The sequence below is a fragment of the Amphiprion ocellaris genome, chromosome 23 (assembly GCF_022539595.1).
Source record: "Amphiprion ocellaris isolate individual 3 ecotype Okinawa chromosome 23, ASM2253959v1, whole genome shotgun sequence".
Taxonomy (NCBI): domain Eukaryota; kingdom Metazoa; phylum Chordata; class Actinopteri; family Pomacentridae; genus Amphiprion; species Amphiprion ocellaris.
In genome coordinates this window covers 26,378,120-26,400,358 of record NC_072788.1, presented here as the reverse complement: position 1 = coordinate 26,400,358, position 22,239 = coordinate 26,378,120, and the positions used below count along the sequence as shown (strand labels likewise).

General features: G+C 41.5%; 1 protein-coding gene across 3 annotated transcripts; it reads left to right on the top strand.

Moving 5' to 3' along the window:
* The first annotated feature begins 1,987 nt into the window (after nt 1–1,987).
* Nucleotides 1,988–21,411, top strand: LOC129348108 (NF-X1-type zinc finger protein NFXL1-like). 3 transcript variants are annotated; one of them, XM_055007614.1, is made up of 25 exons: nt 1,988–2,062; nt 3,244–3,373; nt 3,449–3,634; nt 3,755–3,864; nt 4,404–4,534; nt 5,129–5,173; nt 6,002–6,135; nt 6,767–6,852; nt 6,941–7,016; nt 7,525–7,622; nt 8,074–8,188; nt 8,692–8,816; nt 8,903–9,025; nt 10,025–10,115; nt 13,914–14,034; nt 14,689–14,845; nt 14,985–15,076; nt 15,342–15,363; nt 16,789–16,911; nt 17,422–17,576; nt 18,248–18,317; nt 19,161–19,265; nt 19,492–19,572; nt 19,762–19,815; nt 20,040–21,411. In XM_055007614.1, the coding sequence occupies exons 2-25, from the start codon at nt 3,262–3,264 to the stop codon at nt 20,229–20,231; spliced, it is 2,604 nt and encodes an 867-aa protein (XP_054863589.1). In that variant the 5' UTR covers nt 1,988–2,062; nt 3,244–3,261; the 3' UTR covers nt 20,232–21,411. The 3 variants fall into 3 exon arrangements, with proteins under 3 accessions (XP_054863589.1, XP_054863588.1, XP_054863590.1); XM_055007613.1 differs by having other exon boundaries at nt 20,007–21,411; XM_055007615.1 differs by lacking the exons at nt 1,988–2,062; nt 3,244–3,373; nt 3,449–3,634 and having other exon boundaries at nt 7,497–7,622; nt 20,007–21,411.
* The last annotated feature ends 828 nt before the right edge of the window (nt 21,412–22,239 follow it).

The following is a 22,239-nucleotide window of genomic DNA, read 5'->3' as shown; positions in this document are numbered from 1 at the left end:
TATCTGAGCTGCTTCTTTTATTTCCACAATAATCTACTGAAAAAAATACAGTTCACATTATTTAATTTGATTTTGACATGCTAAATGGTAAGATCTAAACTTTGATAATTAATCAGACAAATTTATCTAATCGAAATAATGTTTAATATTTAAATTATTCAAATGGGTCTGATCGTTTTACATTATTCAAGCTAATTAATATAATAAATAATGTTAACTTAATGAGCTTAAAATGATGTAAAATTTAAACAACTAGGGACATAGTAGGGATATTGTTGCAAGAGTGTAAACCAGTAAAACCAGTAAAACCACAGCAGAATAACCTAGAAATAACCACAACTCCTTATGGTTCCTTTGTTTTAGTGCAAAAAAGTACATTCTGAAAATGTTCACATTTAAGGAATTTTCTTTTCACTAAACATCATGAACAACCTGAAATTTCTGGAAAAAAATAAATTCGATTTCATCAACATTCAGCCTCAGTTTATCATTTCCACATTACAACTTCCAGATCACAGAGTGTCGACAAAGGAACACAACATTTTGTCACCTGGAACTGAACCAGAGAGGATTTACTGCAGGATCAAAACCACAAAAATTAGACAAAAAAAATACAAAAAAACAAAAACAAGACAAAATATTACAAAAATGAGACACAAAATGACAAGAAATGACACAAATTGCACGAAACAAAACAAAAAAGAGACAAAAAATTAGACAAAAAAGTTTTAAAGCAATAAAAAATGGACAACAGAAATGAGACAAAAAACACAAGACAACAAAAACAACACAAAACACCGAATAAAGCAAAACACAAAATGACAAGAATAAGACAAAAAACACAAGTGAGACAAAGAGGAAACACAAAACAACAAAAACATGAAAGAAAACGACAAAAACATGAGACAAACAACAAAAGTCCCCAAAAAAGACAAAAACAACAAAAACAAGACAAAATTTTACAAAAATGAGACACAAAGCGACAAAAAAATAGACAAACAATGCAAGCGAGACAAGGAAACACAAAATGACAAAAATGAGAAACAAAACAAAAACATGAGACACAAAAAACAAAAGTCAGACAAAAAGGCAAAAAACAATAAAAACAAGACAAAATATTACAAAGACGAGACACAAAACGACAAAAAACTGACAAATGACACAAGTGAGACAAAGACACAAAATGAGAAACAAAACAACAAAAACATGAGGCAAATGACAAAAATCTGTCAAAAAACATGACAAAAAATTATAAAAATGACACACAAAAAGACAAAAGAACATGAACAATCTAGTATTTTACTTTATGATCAAAACAACTTGTCATGGTCTAGTAATTATTTTAAAAGTATAGTTTTACTAATTTACAATCTGCATTTAATGTCTTCTTTGGAATTTTTACACTTTGAGGGCCGGATTGGACCCTCTGGAGGACCGCTTTTGGCCCACGGGCCGCATGTTGGACACCCCTATCTTAATTTTAGTATTTAATTTCTTCAGGTAAGAATTTAGTTTGGTCTCAGTTTTAACTTTATATTCATTTTATGAAATATTTTATACATTTTTAGCTAATTTTATTTATTGCTATTATTTTTGAGCGTAAATAACAGATTTTTTTTTTAAATTACAGCAGCACCGGAAGTTTACCGCAGCTACTTCCGCCGCTTTTCACTCTTTTTTTTTCAACCATAGATATGGATAAGTAGATAGGACACGCCATAGATATGAATCTATATATATATGTGTGTGTGTGTGTATATAGCCAGCTAGCAGCCGTTTGAACCCATGTATAACTTTATTTAACTATAACTTCATATTCATTTTTATTTTATGTTTTATTATTATTTTGCTATTTTATTGTATTATTATTGTTAATATTATTCAACTTAAATAACGGAAAAATGTTAAATATTAATCTGCCACTGGGACTACAAAGTTTAAATCATCGGAAAAGGAAGTGACTGGATGTGTAGTTTTTATAGACTTCCGGTAGTCCCAGCATGCACCGCGAAGCTCTGCGCATGACAACTAGGCATTGACGTGCACCAGACTGAGCACTGAGGTGAGTTTTAACTTCAAAACTGACCGTTAAAGTAAGTTTTCTGGGGGTTTTAATGACACCGTTAAATTACCGGCAGCTTCCACGTCACGGTTAGGCGGCAGCACCGGAAGTTTACCGCAGCTACTTCCGCCGCTTTTCTCTCGATTTGTCAACAAAATGAGTGTTAGCTTAGCGCGGCTAGCCGGCTAGCAGCGGTTTGAACCGCAGTTAACGGACCAGACCGAACCGTGTTCATCCCCACCGAAGCGGTCCCGGTTCGGTGGGGATGAACACGGTTCGGTCTGGTCCAGTCCGGTTCTGTTGGGCAGAACTCGGGTGAGTTGCGGAGGCTCCAGTGGAGGTGCTAGCTGTAGCATGTAGCTGCGACAGGTGAACGTGGCAGGTAACCGGACAGGTGACGGCCTCGTCCGGGTGGAAACAAGTGAACCTGTTTCTAGTCATTCAACGGTGTCACGTCAGGTGCATTTGTGACGTAGACAGGTGCGCGTTTGACGTAGTTGGAGAACATTTTGTGTCATTTTTGGAGAAGTTTTCGTCTCCTGGTACAGATTTTACATAAATGACAGGGTTTCTGTAGGGCATTAAAAAGCATTAATAGTCATTAAGCTGATTTTGCGAAAATTATGGCCTTAAATGGCAATAAAAATCATTAAATTTGATTCTCAGTGGCATAAAAAATTCTTTCTGCGGTTTTCAAGAAAAATATTTGACAATAATAATATGTAATTATGGACTGCGATTCTTCAGATAAGTACATCTGTGTAAACATGCCGAAGCATTGTGATAATTGTTTCATCCGGTCGGGTACAATTGCCATAAACTGCATGTTTTTAAAGTGGCCGGCAGGCTGGACCAGGTGGAGGAGAGCTGGGAAATGAGGAAACGCAAAAATAGCTCAAAAAGGTGGATTTCAGAGAATGACTGCAGCCTGTAGATGGTCATAGGTGGTTTCTGGATACAGAAATAGTGAAATGTAGGGAAAGTGTTCATGTAAAAATCATCTTTTACAAAAAACAAACCTGTGTAATTTGTTGAGTTTGCGGTCGTGACATTAAAATTTTTACAATCTAGCATTAAAATGGCATTAAAAAGCATTCAATTTGACTGGCTGATTTCTGCAGAAACCCTGAATGAACACGCTGAAGATGTTTTCTTCCTGTGATGAAATGTGATTTACCCAGAGTCCTGAGGCGGTTGCCATGGAGCCAGTCTGGCGACAGCAGGGCCGTGGTCGGGGGCGGAGCCAGGAGGCTCAGGGCGCCAGATTTCGACCCGGCGGTGGACGAGGAGGGAGGACTGAAGCTCCACACAGTGAGTCCAGAGGAATTAATCCCCTGCATCCCTCATCCACCGTCCAGAGGTTCTGACCTTCTCTGTAACCGACAGGCGCCGCCCCGCTGGACAAATTCGAGGAGATCCGGAAGTCCAACCAGGCCGCGGCTCAGCGATTGGTCGAGAGCCACGTCAGCTCCTCCTCCTCCGACGATGAAGATGACGACGACAGAGAGCGTCAGGACGGGAAGAGAGGGCAGATCCTGGCGTCTACCTTCACCACCTACACCAACCAGACAGGTGAGGTTACCGTGGCAACAGTAAAAGTCTGGGAGAAGTCTGGTCCCTTTGAGCTGTATCTTCCAGGTTGGTCAGGTGTGAAGGTTTAGATCCTGAGGTGCAGTGTCTCTGTGTGTCCAGGTGGGGACGCCACAGGTCTGGTCCGGACCGGTCAGTACCTCAGCGACCTGTTCCAGTCTGGAGCCCTCACCTGTCTGATCTGCATCGCCTCGGTCAAGAGGACGCAGCAGGTACGACGACAAATGGCTTTTAAAGTGTTGCGACTGTAACCTGCTGACTGTAACCTGCTGATTGCAACCTTCTGACTGTAACCTAAAGACTGTAACCTTCTGACTGTAACCTAAAAACTGTAACCTGCTGACTGTAACTTGCCAACTGTAACCTAAAGACTGTAACCTGCTGACTGTAACTGTCCGACTGTAACCTTCCGACTGTAGCCTTCTGACTGTAACCTAAAGACTGTAACCTGCTGATTGCAACCTTCTGACTGTAACCTTCTGATTGTAACCTTCCGACTGTAACCTTCTGACTGTAACCTGCCAACTGCACTCTTCCGACTGTAACCTAATGACTGTAACCTTCTGATTGTAGCCTTCCGGCTGTAACTTGCTGATAATAACCTTCCGACTGTCACCTTCCGACCTTACCCTTCTGACCGCAACCTTCTGACTTTAACTTTACGACTATAACCTGCTGACTGTAACTTGCCGACTGTAACCTTCTGACTGTAACCTTCTGATTGTAACCTTCTGACTGTAACTCCATCCAGGTGTGGAGCTGCTGCAGCTGTTTCTCTCTCTTCCACCTGCCCTGCATCCAGAAATGGGCCAAAGACTCGGTGTTCCTGGTGTCCTCTGTTACTGATGATGACTTCGGGCAAAAACAGCATCCGTGGCCCTGGTGAGGAGGAAGTGGAACCCTCAGACCGACTGTAGCTCACCAGACTGACTGTAGTCCATGAGACTGAACCTTCAGACTGACTGTAGTCCACCAGACTGAATGTGCTGCAGCTCTTCCAGTGATTATTGACGAATGGTTTTTATTCTAAGTGATTGGTGACAGAGCTGGAGTCCTTTTTAACATATTTTGGGTCATTCTGGGAAAGTTTAAAGCACTTCTGGACAGGATTTGAGTAATTTCAGATGCATTGTGAGATATTTTGGGCATATTTTTGGTCATTATGGAGTAATTTTAAACGATTTTGGATGTGTTGAGTCAAGTTTGAAGTTTTTTAAAAAGTAATTATAAAGAGTTGTGTGGAGTGTTGAGAAGCCTGTGGCTTTCTGTGTAGTTGAATCTTCTCTGGAGTTGCAATGTTCAGTCCAACAATAAATTAATCTATGATCATTATTGACACACATCTTTTTAAATGAAGTCATTCAGATCATCTAATGTTCATGTTTTTGTCTCAACATCATTTAAAATAAATGTCTTCAGACAGACCTGACAGGTGAAACGGTTCCAGCTCTGACGTTTGTGATTTTCTGTCCTCAGCCCAAAGTGTCGGGCAGAATATCCACCCAGCGCTAAGCCCAACAGGTACATCTGAACCGCCGTCCACCTGGAAACAGAACACCATCCTCATTGTCAGTCTTTTAGAGAAGTTTAGAGGATTGTTAGACAGGTTTAAAGGAACTCTGGACATGTTTAAAGTACTTTTGGACAGGTTGAAAGTTCTTCTGGACAGGTTAAAGTGCTTTTGGATGGGTTTGAAGTACTTTTGAACAGATTTGAAGTACTTTTGAACAGGTTAAAAGTGCTTTTGCCAGGTTTAAAGTTCTTGTGGACAAATTTAAAGTACTTGTACACAAGTTTAAAGTAATTTTAGACAGGTTTATAGTACTTTTTGGACAGATTTAGAGTCATCGTGGGCAGGTTTAAAAATACTTTTGGACAGATTCATAGTACATTTGGACAAGTTAATAATTCTTGTGGACAGGTTTAGAGTACTTTTGGATAGATAAAGTAAGTTGAGAGGTTTATAGTAGTTGTGGACAGACTTAGAGTACTTTTGGATAAGTAAAGCAACTTGAAACAGGTTTATAGCACTTTTGGACAGGTTTATGAAATATACTGTACAGATGAAGGTGCGTTGCCGCTGTCCTCCAGCAGGGGGCTCCATAACGCTAAATTCAGGTGATCAGAAACACCTGTTGGAATCTGTCTCATGTATTTTTCTTTCTTGATATTTAAAGGTGTGTTTGATAAGAACAGTAGAGCTGGAATGTTGACTCATTTAGAATAACTCTGCTGAGGTTTCTCTCTCCAGATAAATGTTCCTCTGATGTTCCTCACTGGTTCTTCTGAGCAGAACAAACTTCAGGGAATGTTCTCCACAAACCTTAACGGTGTTTGTGCTGCCTTCAGGTACATGTGCTACTGTGGGAAGCTGCAGGATCCTCCGGCCGACCCCTGGCTGGTTCCTCACTCTTGTGGGTCGGTCTGTCAGAAGGAGCTCAAACCCACCTGTGGACACACCTGCCTGCTGCTCTGTCACCCCGGTAACCGCTCACATGCCATAATTACCTCCCAGGTCTCAGCTTCGTGACACCACCGATCCATGTTGTGTTTTTACCGCGATGTTGGTGATTCATTTTACCAGTCCAACTACAGCAAACACAGACTTTTATTTTATTTTCAGGCCACATTGGACAAGTTTAGAGTCATTTTTGTCACGTTCAGAGTCAATCTGGTCAAGTTTAAAGGCGTCTTCAACTGATTTTAAGTCATTTTGGACATTTTAAACACATTTTGAGACACGTTGGACTACTTTGAGTTGTTTTGTACATGTGGGAAGTAGTTTCAGACAGAAGTAGAGTAGATTTACCGGAACTTTTGAGACTTTTTGAGCAAGTTTTGATTGATTTTGGACGAGTTTAAAATAATTTCAAACAGCTTTTATGTGTTTTTTACAGCTTTTGTGCCATTTTGGACAAGCTTAGCTTATTTTTTTCATTCTGGACAAGTTTAAAGGCATCTTGAACAGGTTTTAAATCATTTTGGCCAAATTGTGATTGACTTTGGATGCCTTATACAACAGTAATGTTAGTTTCAGATTGTTTCTGCACGTGTTGTTGAGGTCGAACTTGTAGCTGGTGAAATGAAGCCAGGTTCATGTGTGCTTGTCTTCAGGTCCATGCCCTCCGTGTCCTAAGATGGTGTCCGTGGCCTGTATGTGTGGGAAAGCTAAGCCCCTCCCCCGTCGCTGCAGCAACAAGGTAAACTGTCAGAAGAAGGTTCCGGCTGCGTTCGGGGTGTTTTCTGGAAGGAAGGGCTTCCTGATTGTTGGCTTTCTTCTCCCTACAGGCCTGGTCATGTCAGCAGCAGTGTGGAAAGTTGTTGCCCTGCAGACAGCACACCTGTTCACAGACCTGCCACACAGGTACGCAACACCAACCATAACCTTAACTCTACTATCCCAACCTCTACTAACCCTACCCCTACCTTCCCCTACTAACACTTCCCCTACTAACCCTACTACCCCTACTAATGGTACCCCTACTAACCCTATCCCTAACCCTACTAACCCCAACCTTACTTCCCTTATTAACCTTTTAACCCTACTACCCCTACAACCCTACTAACCCTACACCTACTACCCCTACTAACCCTACCTCTACTGCCCCTACTACCCCTACCTCTACAACCCCTACAATCCCTACACCTACTAACCCTAGTAACCCTACTGCCCTTTCTAACCCTACTCCTACTTATCCTACCTCTACAACCCCTATACCTACTAACCCTACTGCCTTTACTAACCCTACTCCTACCTACCCTACCTCTACTATCCCTACTATCCCTACCTCTACGACCCCTACCACCGCTACTCCTACTAACCCTACCTGCTTGGTGACTCCAGGTGTTGAATGTGTCTTCCTGTCCGTCAGAATGCCGTCCCTGTCCCAGAGTCAGCGTTCAGAGTTGTGTTTGTGGCCGACAGAAGGCAGAGCGACCCTGTTCCAGCCCTCAGTGGAACTGTCAGCAGGTAGGAACTCCTTCAGAACCATCACTTCCACAAAGTAGTACTTGGACATGTGATGGGAAGGGAAGTAAGACTTGGGGGTAAAAGTTGGACAACTTGGAGCCCAACCTTTTACTTAAAATGGGGCCTTGACACTACGACTAGTTCCACAATGGAAAGGGTTGTCGTCTTTGGAGTCATCATGTCTTATTTGTCATATCGTCTACCTGCATCATTTATACAGGAATGTATGCGTCCTCTTGGGTACAAATTATTAAAAGTGTAATTTAGAACCAGTATTTTCTCAAACGGTGCCCCATTCTCTGTGTAATGGATGAAAGCTCTGAGGCTGGGGTCATGATTGTAGGACCTCTCTGTTGGCTAACGTGCCTGATAAACTGGAATCAATACAGAGAGGATTAGCATGACATGGACATGTCCTCAGCATTAAAGACTCTGTGTCTGTCTTTTCCAGGTGTGTGGATTTCCCCTGCCGTGTGGAAATCACGCCTGTGAGAAGGTTTGTCACGATGGAGTTTGTCCTCCGTGTCCTCGGTCCGTCAGCAGAACGTGTCCCTGCGGCAAGACCAGTACGAAGCTTCAGCTTTTGTTCTGACACCAGTGATGTAACTTTATTAGCTTTAGTTTCATCAGCACACAGCAGCAATGGAATGCCTCATTCAGTGGTTTAATATGTTCTAGATTCATACAGAAGACATTAAACTGAAAGAACACAGAATTGATTCTGTAGAAAACAAAATAGTGTTTGAAAATCATTAAATAAACCTCTGAATGAGAAGCTGTGTCCAGACTAAGATAAGATAAGTCATTTATTTCTCCCCACGCCAGGGGAAACTCACATTGTTACAGCAGCTTATGTAGCAATAGATGTAGTAATAGAAATAAAATAATAATAGAACAGTAGTAATAATATTTACAACATGTACAGGGATGAGAAATGAGGATGAAATAGTGCAGTATTGACACACTGCAAGACAATGCAGTATAAAGTGGTATTAAAAAAATAAAGTTTACAACATTGTCATCATGTAGCGGTGTGTTGTCGGTCACTGATCTGTGTGTGTTTGTGTAGAGTCGTCTCTGCCGTGTACAGAGGAAGTGATGCCGTGTGGCGACACCTGCGACCGCCGTCTGTCATGTCTAAAACACACCTGTTCAATGAGGTGTCACCGAGGAAGCTGTGAGACCTGCAGACAGGTGAGGACACAACTAATACACACTGCTAATACACACCAGTGGAGTGTGTAGTCAAACACACTAACACACTCTCTGTGTTGCTGTAGGAGGTGGAGAAGGAGTGCAGGTGTGGTAAACACAGGAAGCTGATGCCCTGTCATAAGGAATACCTGTGTGACTCCAAATGTCCAAAAACCAGAAGCTGCCAGAGACACCAGTGTAGGAGGAAGGTGAGTCTACAGCTGCACTTTTACACAACTGTACAGGTATAAGTCTGATTTATGCACACCTGTGCAGATATAACTCTGATCCATACACACCTGTACAGGTAAAAATCTGATCCATACACACCCGTACAGGTATAAATCTGATCTATACACACCTGTTCAGGTATAAATCTGATCCATACACACCTGTACAGGTATAAATCTGATTTATTCACACCTGTACAGGTAAAAATCTGATCCATACACACCTGTACAGGTATAAATCTGATTTATATACACCTGTACAGGTATAAATCTGATTTATATACACCTGTACAGGTATAAATCTGATCCATACACACCTATACAGGTATAAATCTGATCCATACTCACCTGTACAGGTATAAATCTGATTTATTCACACCTGTACAGGTATGAATCTGATCCATACACACCTATACAGGTAAAAATCTGATCCATACACACCTGTACAGGTATAAATCTGGTTTATTCACACCTGTACAGGTATGAATCTGATCCATACACACCTATACAGGTAAAAATCTGATCCATACACACCTGTACAGGTATAAATCTGATTTATTCACACCTGTACAGGTATAAATCTGATCCATACACACCTGTACAGGTATGAATCTGATCCATACACACCTATACAGGTAAAAATCTGATCCATACACACCTGTACAGGTATAAATCTGATTTATTCACACCTGTACAGGTATAAATCTGATCCACACACACCTGTACAGGTGTAAATCTGATCCATACGTCTGTATTTAGCTCAGAACATCGTCCGTTCTAACAGAAAGCTTCCGTTCCATGTGTTTCCTGCTGGGTAAATGTCAGGTGATGGATCTAATCTGTCCGATCTGATGAAAGGTCAGCTGGTCTGTCTGAGCTGACGGCTGCTGGCTGGATTACATCTTTTTCTCTCGTTTTAATGTCACAGCTGGTTTAAATGTCAGAGACACTGAAACGTCCGTTTGCCTTGTGTTCCAGTGTTGCCCCGGTAACTGCCCCCCATGTGACCAGAGCTGTGGTCGAACTCTGGGATGTCGAAACCACAAGTGTCCTTCAGTCTGTCACCAAGGTAACGTCCAGACACGTCATTTAGACTGATGGTGAAGGACAGGAAGCCAGATGATGGAAACAATCACCAGCTGAAGTTCAGTTGGAAACAAACTACGACTACTGACTGTCCAGTTGTCGGTAGGTCTACTCTAGAACTTTCTCCAGGGGATGTTCTCCTCTATGGACTTCAAGGACCTGGAACTCTGGAAATATTCACAGGATGAAGGTAGAACTCTGATCATTAAATATACTAAAGATGAATGTTCTCAGTGAGACTAAACCTAAAGACTGGAAGCAGGAAAGAAGAACGTCCCCTGAAGAAAGTTCTAGAGTAGACCTACCGACAACTGTAGAAAGTTCTAGAGTAGACCTACCGACAACTGTAGAAAGTTCTAGAGTAGACCTACCGACAACTGTAGAAAGTTCTAGAGTAGACCTACCGACAGCTGGAGAAAGTTCTAGAGTAGACCTACCGACAGCTGGAGAAAGTTCTAGAGTAGACCGACCGACAACTGTAGAAAGTTCTAGAGTAGACCTACCGACAACTGTAGAAAGTTCTAGAGTAGACCTACCGACAACTGGAGAAAGTTCTAGAGTAGACCTACCGACAGCTGGAGAAAGTTCTAGAGTAGACCTACCGACAGCTGGAGAAAGTTCTAGAGTAGACCTACCGACAGCTGTAGAAAGTTCTAGAGTAGACCGACCGACAACTGTAGAAAGTTCTAGAGTAGACCTACCGACAACTGTAGAAAGTTCTAGAGTAGACCTACCGACAACTGTAGAAAGTTCTAGAGTAGACCTACCGACAACTGTAGAAAGTTCTAGAGTAGACCTACCGACAACTGGAGAAAGTTCTAGAGTAGACCTACCGACAGCTGGAGAAAGTTCTAGAGTAGACCTACCGACAACTGGAGAAAGTTCTAGAGTAGACCTACCGACAGCTGGAGAAAGTTCTAGAGTAGACCTACCAACAACTGGAGAAAGATCCCTGATTAGTATCTGATATCTTGTTTTTTAAGCCTGAACGTAAAAGGAATAGAAATACAACAATGTTCAGACACTCTGATGATTAACAGAGTTACTGGAGATGAAGATCCAGATGGTTCTGGGGAGGAACTTTCATATTTAGTTGGTTTTTATATGAAATGACCCAAATACAGCTGCTGGTTGTTTCAGGTGGGACTGAATGTCTGGACACAATAGACACTGTTTGAACAAGTCGTGTAATTACACACTTAGACACACACACACACACACCCACCCACACAAACAGTAACACACACACACACACACACACACACACAGTAACACACAGACACACACTTACACACACTCAGAATGTCACATCACATCCATGTCTGTCAGATTAGTTGTGATTAGTTGAAAGAGTCTCAGCTGGAAGGTTAGAGGTTAAATTCAGGAACATTCTCACCCACAACACCTTTATGCGTGTGTGTGCATGCGTGTGTGTGCGTGTGTGTGCGTGTGTGTGTGTGTGTGTTACATTGAGAGCGGTGAACAACACCAGCTAAAATGTGTATTTGGAAAATGTTGACCTCTGCTTCCTGTTGATCATCATTAATCACCTTCAGCAAACACGTGTGTGTTTCAGTTTGTATGTGTGTCTAAGTGTGTCTCTCTGTGTGTGTGTGTGTGTGTGTGTGTGTGTGTGTGTGTGTGTGTGTGTGTGTGTGTGTGTGTGTGTGTGTGTGTGAGAGAGAGAGAGAACCGATAGCTTCCTGCGTCTGTTGTTCCTCGATTGGATGATAAAGGATAATTTATTCAGGTGTCTGCCCCGTGATTGGCCGAACAGATTAGAGTTAATTTATTTGTGAATCTGCGTGCTGATTGGCTGCTCTGACCTTTCAGGGGGAACCAGGAGAAGGTCACCTCAAAGATAACAGCCGCCGAGGCATCAGAGGGTTGTTCACTGTTTGTATGGACGCATTTAAATAACTTAAATATGGTCTAAATAACTACAATGTGGTCCAAAACAACAAAAATAAGATCTAAAATAACTTAAATATGGTCCTAAATGACTAAAATATGAACTAAAATAACTTAAATATGGTCCTAAATGACTAAAATATGGTTAAAATGACAGAAATATGATCTAAAATGACTAAAATATGAACTAAAATAACTTAAATATGGTCCTAAATGACTAAAATATGGTTAAAATTACAAAAACATGATCTAAAATAACCTAAATATGTTCCTAAATAACTCAAATATGGTCTAAAATATGGTCCTAAATAATTACAATATTGTCTAAAATAACTTAAATATGGTCCAAAATAATTAAAATATGGTTTAAAATAACTAAAGTATAGTTTAAAATGACTACAGTATGATCCTAAATAACTAAAATGTGGTCCTAAATAATTAAAATATGGTTTAAAGTGACTAAAATATGGTCTAAAATTACTCATAGTTTAAAATGACTAAAATATGGTGATAAAAAACTAAAATGTGGTCCTAAATAATTAAAAGATGGTCTAAAATGACTAAAATATGGTCTAAAATGACTAAAATATGGTTGAAAGTGACTAAAATATGGTCTGAAATTACTAAAATATAGTTTAAAATGACTAAAATATGGTGATAAAAAACTAAAATGTGGTCCTAAATAATTAAAAGATGGTCTAAAATGACTAAAATATGGTCTAAAATGACTAAAATGTGGTTTAAAGTGACTAAAATATGGTCTGAAATTACTAAAATATAGTTTAAAATGACTACAATATGGTGTTAAAAAACTAAAATGTGGTCCTAAATAATTAAAAGATGGTCTAAAACGACTAAAATATGGTCTAAAATGACTAAAATATGGTCCTAAATGACTAAAATATGGTCCTAAATAACTAAAATCTACTCCTAAATAACTGAAATATGGTCCAAAATAATTAAAATATGGTCTGAAATTACTAAAATATAGTTTAAAATGACTATATATGATCCCAAATAACTAAAATGTGGTCCTAAATGACTACAATATGGTCTAAATTCAACTATTGTCCAAATTGACTGGACTGTTTTTGAAGAGAAGAATCAGACTGCAGCTGTTGGAGGTGAAGAGTCTGGACTGGTATCAGTGTTGACTGTAAACTCTGTGGTATTTTAATGGACCCTTCACAGCAGAGTGTCGGCTGACTGAACCCAGGAGAACTCCTCATACAGAGAGCTAGAGGAATAAAAATAACCTTCATCTGGTAGAAGATCAAACCCAGGAGAACTCCTCATACGGAGAGTTAGAAGAATAAAAATAACCTTTATCTGGTAGTAGAACAAACCCAGGAGAACTCCTCATACGGAGAGTTAGGGTTACAGGAACACTAATATCATCACCTTCATCTGGTAGAAGAACAAACCCAGGACAAGCTTCAGGTGACACTAGTTTCTACTCTTAGATGTCAGTCTTCCACAAGCAGAGCACGAATTTTACAGAAGAATCCAAGAACCAAATCTGTTTGAAGATCTCCAGGTTACAATATGGTCCAGAATAACTCAAACGTGGGTGAAAATGACTAGATATAGTCAACACTGACTCTAATATGGACTAAAATGTTTTCATAAATGATTTAAAATGACTAGATATAGTCAACACTGACTCTAATATGGACTAAAATGTTTTCATAAATGATTAAAATGACTAGATACGGTCAACACTGACTCTAATATGGACCAAAATAAGTGAAATAAACATAACTCTGTAGTGAGGAGATATGACTCTACAGTGGATTAGATATCAAATGAGAGTCAAACCCAGAGTGCCGTGCCGACAGACTGACCCTCACCCTGTGATGCTGGTTCTCAGGCAGCTGCTACCCGTGTCCGGAGAACGTGGACGTCCGGTGTTCCTGCGGTTCCACGGTTCTGGTCGTACCGTGTGGTCGAGAACGAAGCACCAAACCTCCTCGCTGCAAAGAACCCTGCAGGTAAACGTCTCTGTCCTCCTGATGGAAGCTCTGATGTCTGATCAGGACACCGAGCCAGACTGTTAACGTGGTATTTCATCGACACGCTGACTGAAAACCTGATCAGAATGACTCAAAACGTACTTTAAATGACTAAGAACTGGTTCAAAGAAACCTCAGATTTATGTAAAATTACTAAAAACGGGTTCAGATTTATGTAAAATGACTAAAATCGGGTTCAGATTTATGTAAAATGACTAAAAACTGGTTCGGATTGATCTAAAATGAATAAAAACTGGTTCAGATTTATGTAAAATTACTAAAAACTTGTTTAGATTTATACAAAATGACAAAAAACTGGTTCAAAAAGACCTCAGATGTATGTAAAATAACTAAAACTTGTCAGATTTATATAAAATGACTAAAAACTGGTTCGCATTTATGTAAAATGACTAAAAACTGATTCAAAAAGTGCTCAGATTCATGTGAAATGACTAAAAACTGGTTCAAAAAGAGCTCAGATTTATGTAAAAGCACTAACAACTGGTTTAGATTTATCTAAAATGACTAAAATCTCGTTCAGATTGATCTAGAATTACTTAAAAACTGGTTCAGATTGATCTATAATGACTGAAACCTGTCCCGTAACTGGTCTACCTACCTGGCCGTCCTCAGGTGCCCCCCGTCCTGCCACCACCCCACCAGGGAGGCCCACCGCTGCCACCCCGGGCCCTGCGCCCCCTGTAGGCAACCCTGCTTACTGCCGCTGGCCGGCTGCAGCCACACCTGTCCACAGGCCTGCCACGACCTGGTTCTGGTCCGATCCCAGCAGGTAGGAGTCTGATCCAAGCATCGTGAGAACTTTAGGTTGTGGGAAACAGACGACCTCCGTCCTCAGATTGTTGACGCTGCTATTTAAAGTCCCGTTTCCGGTCCGGACCCGGCAGAATTAATGGTGTTTGTGTGTTCAGGTCCAGCTAGCCGGTCCGTGGGAGCAGCCCACTGAACCAGCGTTTGTCCAGAAAGCTCTTCCCTGTCCGCCATGCCAAGTCCCCATACCAACGTAAGTCCACCCCCCACTACACAAACAATGACCGAGTCACTTCCTGCTGCCATTAGACACTGTTTCCTGTCCTGTGGTTGACTTCATTCACAGCTTCAGGCACTCTGCTGCATTAAGTTGTAACGTCCTGGTTTTAACGTGTTTGTTGGGTTAATATCTGAGTTGTCAACAAGTTTCTGCTTTAGTTCTCTTCACTGAGATGATCTTTCTCATCCATGTGTTGGAATAAAGGGAGCTAACGAGTGTTGGTTTGTTTGTCTTTCAGGAGCTGCTTTGGAGAACATGAGGTGAGAACCACCTTCATTTAGTCCATCTTTAATCTACCTTTAGTCCACCTTTAATCTACCTTTGTCCATCTTTAATCTACCTTTAGTCCACCTTTAATCTACCTTTAGTCCACCTTTAATCTACCTTTGTCCATCTTTAATCTACCTTTAGTCCACCTTTAACCTACCTTTAGTCCACCTTTAATCTACCTTTGTCCATCTTTAATCTACCTTTAGTCCACCTTTAATCTACCTTTAGTCCACCTTTAATCCACCTTTAGTCCACCTTTAATCTACCTTTAGTCCACCTTTAATGTACCTTTATTCCGCCTTTAATGTACCTTTAGTCCACCTTTAATCTACCTTTAGTCCACCTTTAATCTACCTTTATTCCACCTTTAATCTACCTTTAGTCCACTTTTAATCTACCTTTAGGCCACCTTTAGTCTGCCTGGTCAACAGTTTTTCTGACCAGTGTCTCCGAGTTATTCTGGACTTTTATTTGTCCTTTACATTAGACAACTGAACCTTTAGACAACATGAACCTTTATGTTGGACAACATGAACCTTTAGACAACATGAACCTTTATGTTGGACAACATGAACCTTTAGACAACATGAACCTTGAGACAACATGAACCTTTGGACAACATGAACCTTTAGACAACATGAACCTTTGGACAACATGAACCTTTAGACAACATGAACCTTTATGTTGGACAACATGAACCTTTAGACAACATGAACCTTTAGACAACATGAACCTTTGGACAACATGAACCTTTAGACAACATGAACCTTTACGTTAGACAACATGAACCTTTACACAACATGAACCTTTACGTTAGACAACATGAACCTTTAGACAACAAGAACCTTTAGACAACAAGAACCTTTAGACAACATGAATCTTTATGTTGGACAACATGAACCTTTAGACAACATGAACCTTTATGTTGGACAACATGAACCTTTAGACAACATGAACCTTTATGTTGGACAACATGAACCTTTAGACAACATGAACCTTGAGACAACATGAACCTTTGGACAACATGAACCTTTAGACAACATGAACCTTTGGACAACATGAACCTTTAGACAACATGAACCTTTACGTTAGACAACATGAACCTTTACACAACATGAACCTTTACGTTAGACAACATGAACCTTTAGACAACAAGAACCTTTAGACAACATGAATCTTTACGTTAGACAACATGAACCTTTAGACAACATGAACCTGTAGACAACATGAATCTTTACGTGAGACAACATAAATCTTTACATTAGACAACGTGAATCTTTACTTGAGACAACATGAACCTTTAGACAACATGAACTTTTAAACAACCTGAAACTTTATGTTTGACATCCTGATCCATTGTACGACGCTTATGTCGGTTCATGTTGTCTAACGTTCGTCTGGTGTTTGTCCATCAGGTCAGTCCGGTGCCGTGCCACCGTCAAGGTCGATTCTCCTGCGGACGACCTTGTGGACGACCTCTGACCTGTGGAAACCACACCTGCAGCAGGGAGTGTCACCTGGTTACCGACGGCAACAAGGTGAGGAGCCTTTTCCAGAGACAGAAACCAGCCAGAGTCTGTCAGCATTAGAATGATGGTTTCTTTAACTTTGTTCGGACGAGGCATCGACTAATTATTATTTAAATAATCACAAATATACTATCCGATTGGATAGAAGGTGAAGGTCATGCATGTCGTCAGATCAGCTGTAGTTACTGGTTGTTCCACCAGCTGGAGCTTCTTGGAAGCTGCCTCATTATTATCCAGGTTTTTTATAGTCTTGCTGTTGGTGTTGTGTGAATATGCAGGTTTTTGAAATTTTATATGTAAACATGCAGGTTTATGACATTTTTATAGATTAGCATCCAGGTTTTCTGGTGTTTTATGCACTAAGGTCCAGTTTTTTGACAATATTGTGTGTTAATATCCAGGCTTTCTTGTGTTTTTTGTGCTAATGCCCAGGTTTTTGACATCTTCTATGTGAATATGAATGTTTTTGACAGTTTTCTGGTGGTTTTGTGTTGACTGATGTTGGTTGTGTGTCTGCAGTGTGAAGTGTGCGAGGAGGGCTGCAGTAAGCCCCGCCCCCCAGGCTGCCCCCACCCCTGCCCCCGCTCCTGTCACCGTGACGACTGCCCGCCTTGCAGCCAGATGATTCGCCAGCGCTGCCACTGCAAGATCAGCATCCTCTATGTGGAGTGCATGTCAGTACACAGTAACACAACTCTGAAGCAAATACACAGTCTTACCGTGAACATGATGTTCAGGGTTCATCAAAACAGCAAAAACTGAAGCAAAGACACACAAAACATCACAGAACTGACACAAAATGACACAAGGGAGACAAAAAATGACAAAGATGAGACACAAAAGCTCATAAAACAACACAAAAGAGACAGAAAACACGATTTAAGCTTCAATCATCAGAGTTAAAATATGAGTGAATCCTGTCTATAGATGACCCTGGCTTCTTCTTCCATCATCTCGAATAGTTCTGACCATCCACCTACCAACGTGTTGATATAAGCCTTAAGTTTACCCTAAATGACCTTTTAAAATTTTCGCTGGTGAATTATCAGAAAACAGAAACAGGTTTTGATCTGATGAGAACAAAATTCAGCTTTTTGTAGCAGCATCATGATGTGAAGCCTGGTGGTGGCAACATCATGACGTGAAGCACGGTGGTGGCAGCATCATTTCAATTCAATTCAATTTTATTTATATCGCGCCAGTTACAGTCAAATTGTCTCAAATGCATCATGATGAAGCATGGTGGTGGTATCATGATGTGAAGCACGGTGGTGGCAGCATCATGACGTGAAGCATGGTGGAGGTGGTATCATGCTGGTTCTTACTGTCTGGTTTCTCTCTACAGGATCCTGACAGCAGCTGATGACCAGACGAAGGTGAAGCTGAGTTCCTGTAACAACCAGTGTCCTAAAGAGGTACAGACTCTCCCTGTGGAGCCCCAGTGCATCATGGGAATGTCTCTCTGATGTCAGCTCCTGATCAATAATCAATAATATCATGGTGAATGAGGAACATTGATGTTTTCTGGACCTAGGGAGGAAGTAAACCAGAACTACAGAGACTAAACTGTAGAAGAAATGGTAAAAATGTGGATCAGAGATTCCTCAAACATCTGGTCTGCAGATCTTCAGCTTCCTGTCAGAGTTGTTGTTGGAACATCCACCAGATGATCTGGTATTTGTTTTTACTGACAGGAACCATCTGAGATCAGAGCTCTGTTTTCTCTTCCAGCAGGTCCCTTCATGTTTCTATTGGAGGAACCTGAAGCTGCTCTTTGTTCACAAAACATAACATCTGGCTCAACTTCTAGTGTCTGCAGACCTCCAGAATAAACCTGAGAATCCTTGAGAACGTTCAGTAGAACTTTAACAGATCAGATTCTACTGATGTTAGAGCCTCAACAGTTGGTGAAATGTGGACCAAAGACTGTATTTTAGTAGAAACATGGATCCATCCATAGATAAACACTGACAGGAACTTTAGACCAGCCTGGATGGAGGTTCTAGACATTCTTCTATCTCCAGATCCAGTAGTTAAACTGTGTTCTCTGCTGGATCCATCCAATGGTTCTGATCTGATCAAATTCTTCTGTTCTTTCATGGATGGTGGTTTATTTCTGGAGATACTGGACCTTTAAACGTCTTCTCAGGTTTATTTAACAGTGAAACCAGAAGCTTCCAGATCTAGAACAGATAAGATGGTGAAGACCTAGAAGTTCTCTTGACGGTCTCCTGATGATCGTTGTGTTGTGTCTGCAGCTGAGCTGTGGCCATCGCTGTAAGCAGGTGTGTCATCCAGGTGAGTGTGAGGACAGGTGTCAGCAGAAGGTGAAGCTGCGATGCCCCTGCAGGAGGATCAAGAAGGTAGGAGCTCCTGCGGTTTCTTTCTGCTCTTAACCTCCTGGCTGATGAACGCTGGAGATCTGTAACGTCTTTCAGAGGATCGAATGTTTGTAGGAAACATCTGAGAACATCTGTAGATGGTTCTCCAGCTTCCATCAGCCTACTCTACTGTGATAAACATCTAGACATGGTGGATGACTGGAGTTAACCAGGTGGTGTGTCTGTGTGTGTCTGTGTGTGTGTGTAGGAGCTGCAGTGTTGTGTGTCGGCTCAGTGTGTTGTTCAGTGTGACGACACCTGCAGAGACCAGCAGAGGAGAGTCAGCCACGTAAGAACACACCTGGACACTAAACACACCTGGATAGACACACCTGGACACACACACCTGAACATACACACACACCTGGATAGACACACACACACTTACTGATCTGTCTGTGTGTGTGTGTGTGTGTGTGTGTGTGTGTGTGTGTGTGTGTGTGTGTGTGTGTGTGTGTGTGTGTGTGTGTGTGTGTAGATGAAGGAGGCGGAGCAGAGAGCAGCTCAGGAGGAGGAGCAGAAGAAACTTCAGGTGAGTCTGAAGAACCAACGGCTCGTTCTAATCATTAGTAGAGTTACAGTCAGATATTAATGAGTCTGAATCTGACAAATTTAACTGATCATTAATAGAGTTACCGCCTGTTTTTAACCAATCAGAGGATGCAGACTGACTCTATCAGATTTAACTGATCTTTAATAGAGTTACCGTCTGTTTTTAACCAGAGGATCCAGACTGACTGCAGGTTCTCCTTGCAGGAGGAGCTGGAGGCCTTTGAGAAGCGGCAGCAGAGAGGGGGGAGGAGGGGCAAGAAGAGGGGGAGGAGGGGGGATGCCGACGGCGAGCAGGGGAGAAGGGGCGGCTGGGGGTGGAGCTTAGCCTTCATCATCATCCCGCTGGGCGGAGCTTTACTGTCTGCCGCCGCATTCTACCTGCTGAACACAGCCTGAAGCCACCCGCAGAGGACCTGAGACTCTCCTGAAAGTCACCTGGGACTCACCTGAAAATCACCTGAAAGTCACCTGGGACTCACCTGAAAATCACCTGGGACTCTCCTGAGACTCTCCTGAGACTCACCTGAAAGTCACCTGAGACTCACCTGAAAGTCACCTGAGATTCACCTGAAAGTCACCTGGGACTTACCTGAGACTCATATGAAAGTCACCTGAAAGTCATCTGAGACTCACCTGAAAATCACCTGGGACTCACCTGAGACTCATTCTGAGACTTATTCTGAGACTTACCTTTTATTCACTAAGACTCACCTGAGACTCACTGAAACTTATCTTAGACTCACCAAGACTTACCTGAGACTCACCTTAAATTCACCTGAGACTCACCTGAAACTTACTCTGAGACTCACCTGAAAGTCACCTGAAAGTCATCTGAGACTCACCTGAAAATCACCTGGGACTCACCTGAAAGTCACCTGAAAGTCTCTGAGACTCACCTGAAACTTACTCTGAGACTCCCCTTTAATTCACTGAGGCTCACCTGAGACTCACCTTTGACTCACCTGAGGCTCACCTTTAATTCACTGAGACTCACTTTTAATTCATTGAGACTCACCTGAGACTCACGGTTAATTCACTGAGACTCACAGGTGAGTCTCAGGTGAGCAGTGTCCAGTGACTCAGATTGTTGGTTCTTTTCTTCTTTTATCTTCAGACAGGAAACAGTTTGTGTCCTGGACAGTGGACTTCCTGTTGGAACCAGAAGTTGTTTATTTTTCTGTTGACGGTTCATTTGTTGCTCGTTAAATCTGGTTAACTCTGTCAGCAGTGGAACCAGAAGCTCCTCTGATTGACCGTCTCCATGAGCAGATGTTCTGATGGAGTCTAGGGCTTTAGATGTTGTTTATTTCAGGGTAACGTTAGAAGAACGTCCCAGCAACCATCTTCAAAACTCCACAGGTCCGACATGTTGATGTTCTTCATGATGTTTCTGTTTGTCCTAAAGACCTTCTGACTGAAGATGATGAGATCTGATTGGTTGTAGAATTCAAACTGTTCTGGTTCTTGTGACGTGTCTTCTGATTCTAGAAACGCTGGAACTGTGCAGATGTTTGATGAATCTGAGAAAATGAATCTGTTTTTTCTGTTTTTGAAAATAAAATGTGTAAAAGTTTGATTTGTTTTATTTCCTGATTCTCTGATGGTTGTTGTGATGCTGCAGTGAGCAGACAGGAGGCGCTGGTCCTCCACAGAAGAAGAAGAAAATAACTTTATGGATCCAGCGTTTAGAGACAAACTGGTTTCATTCATGAAGCATCAACTGGTTTAGATAAAATAAAACATTCTGATGATTGAAAATCAACCAGAACACGGAGAACATCTGAAGAACATCTTGAGAAAACCTGAAGAACACCTAGAGAACACCTGGCAAACATCTGGAGAACATCTGATCCAACATTTGGAGACAAACTCTGGATTCATTCATGAAGCATCAACTGGTTTGGATAAAATAATAAAACATTCTGATAATGGAAAATCAACCAGAACATGGAGAACATCTGGAGAACACCTGAGGAATATTTGGAGAACACCTGGAGAACATCTGAGGAATATCTGGAGAACACCTGAAGAACACCTGGAGAACATCTGAGGAATATCTGGAGAACATCTGAAGAACACCTGAAGAACATCTGAGGAATATCTGGAGAACATCTGAAGAACACCTGAAGAACATCTGAGGAATATCTGGAGAACATCTCAAACTGGTAACAGGTCCAGAACAACTCAGGACTGAAACTGGTCCAAATTACTGAAGAACTGGTATCAGACTGGGGTCAGACTGGTTTCAGACTGGGATCGGACTGGTTTTAGACTGGTTTCCGACTGGTTTCAGACTAGGATCAGACTGGTTTGAGACTGGGATCGGACTGGTTTCAGACTGGGATCAGACTGGGATGAGACTGGTTTCGGACTGGGATCAGACTGGTTTTAGACTGGTTTCAGA

What these genes read in the sequence shown, in the direction of transcription:
- LOC129348108 (XM_055007613.1), top strand. Translation starts at nt 3,262, where the DNA reads ATGGAGCCAGTCTGGCGACAGCAGGGCCGTGGTCGGGGGCGGAGCCAG. An exon ending in CACCTACACCAACCAGACAG is followed by an intron (nt 3,635 to 3,754) that starts GTGAGGTTACCG and finishes CTGTGTGTCCAG; the next exon opens with GTGGGGACGCCACAGGTCTG. An exon ending in CCTGCAGGAGGATCAAGAAG is followed by an intron (nt 19,266 to 19,491) that starts GTAGGAGCTCCT and finishes GTGTGTGTGTAG; the next exon opens with GAGCTGCAGTGTTGTGTGTC.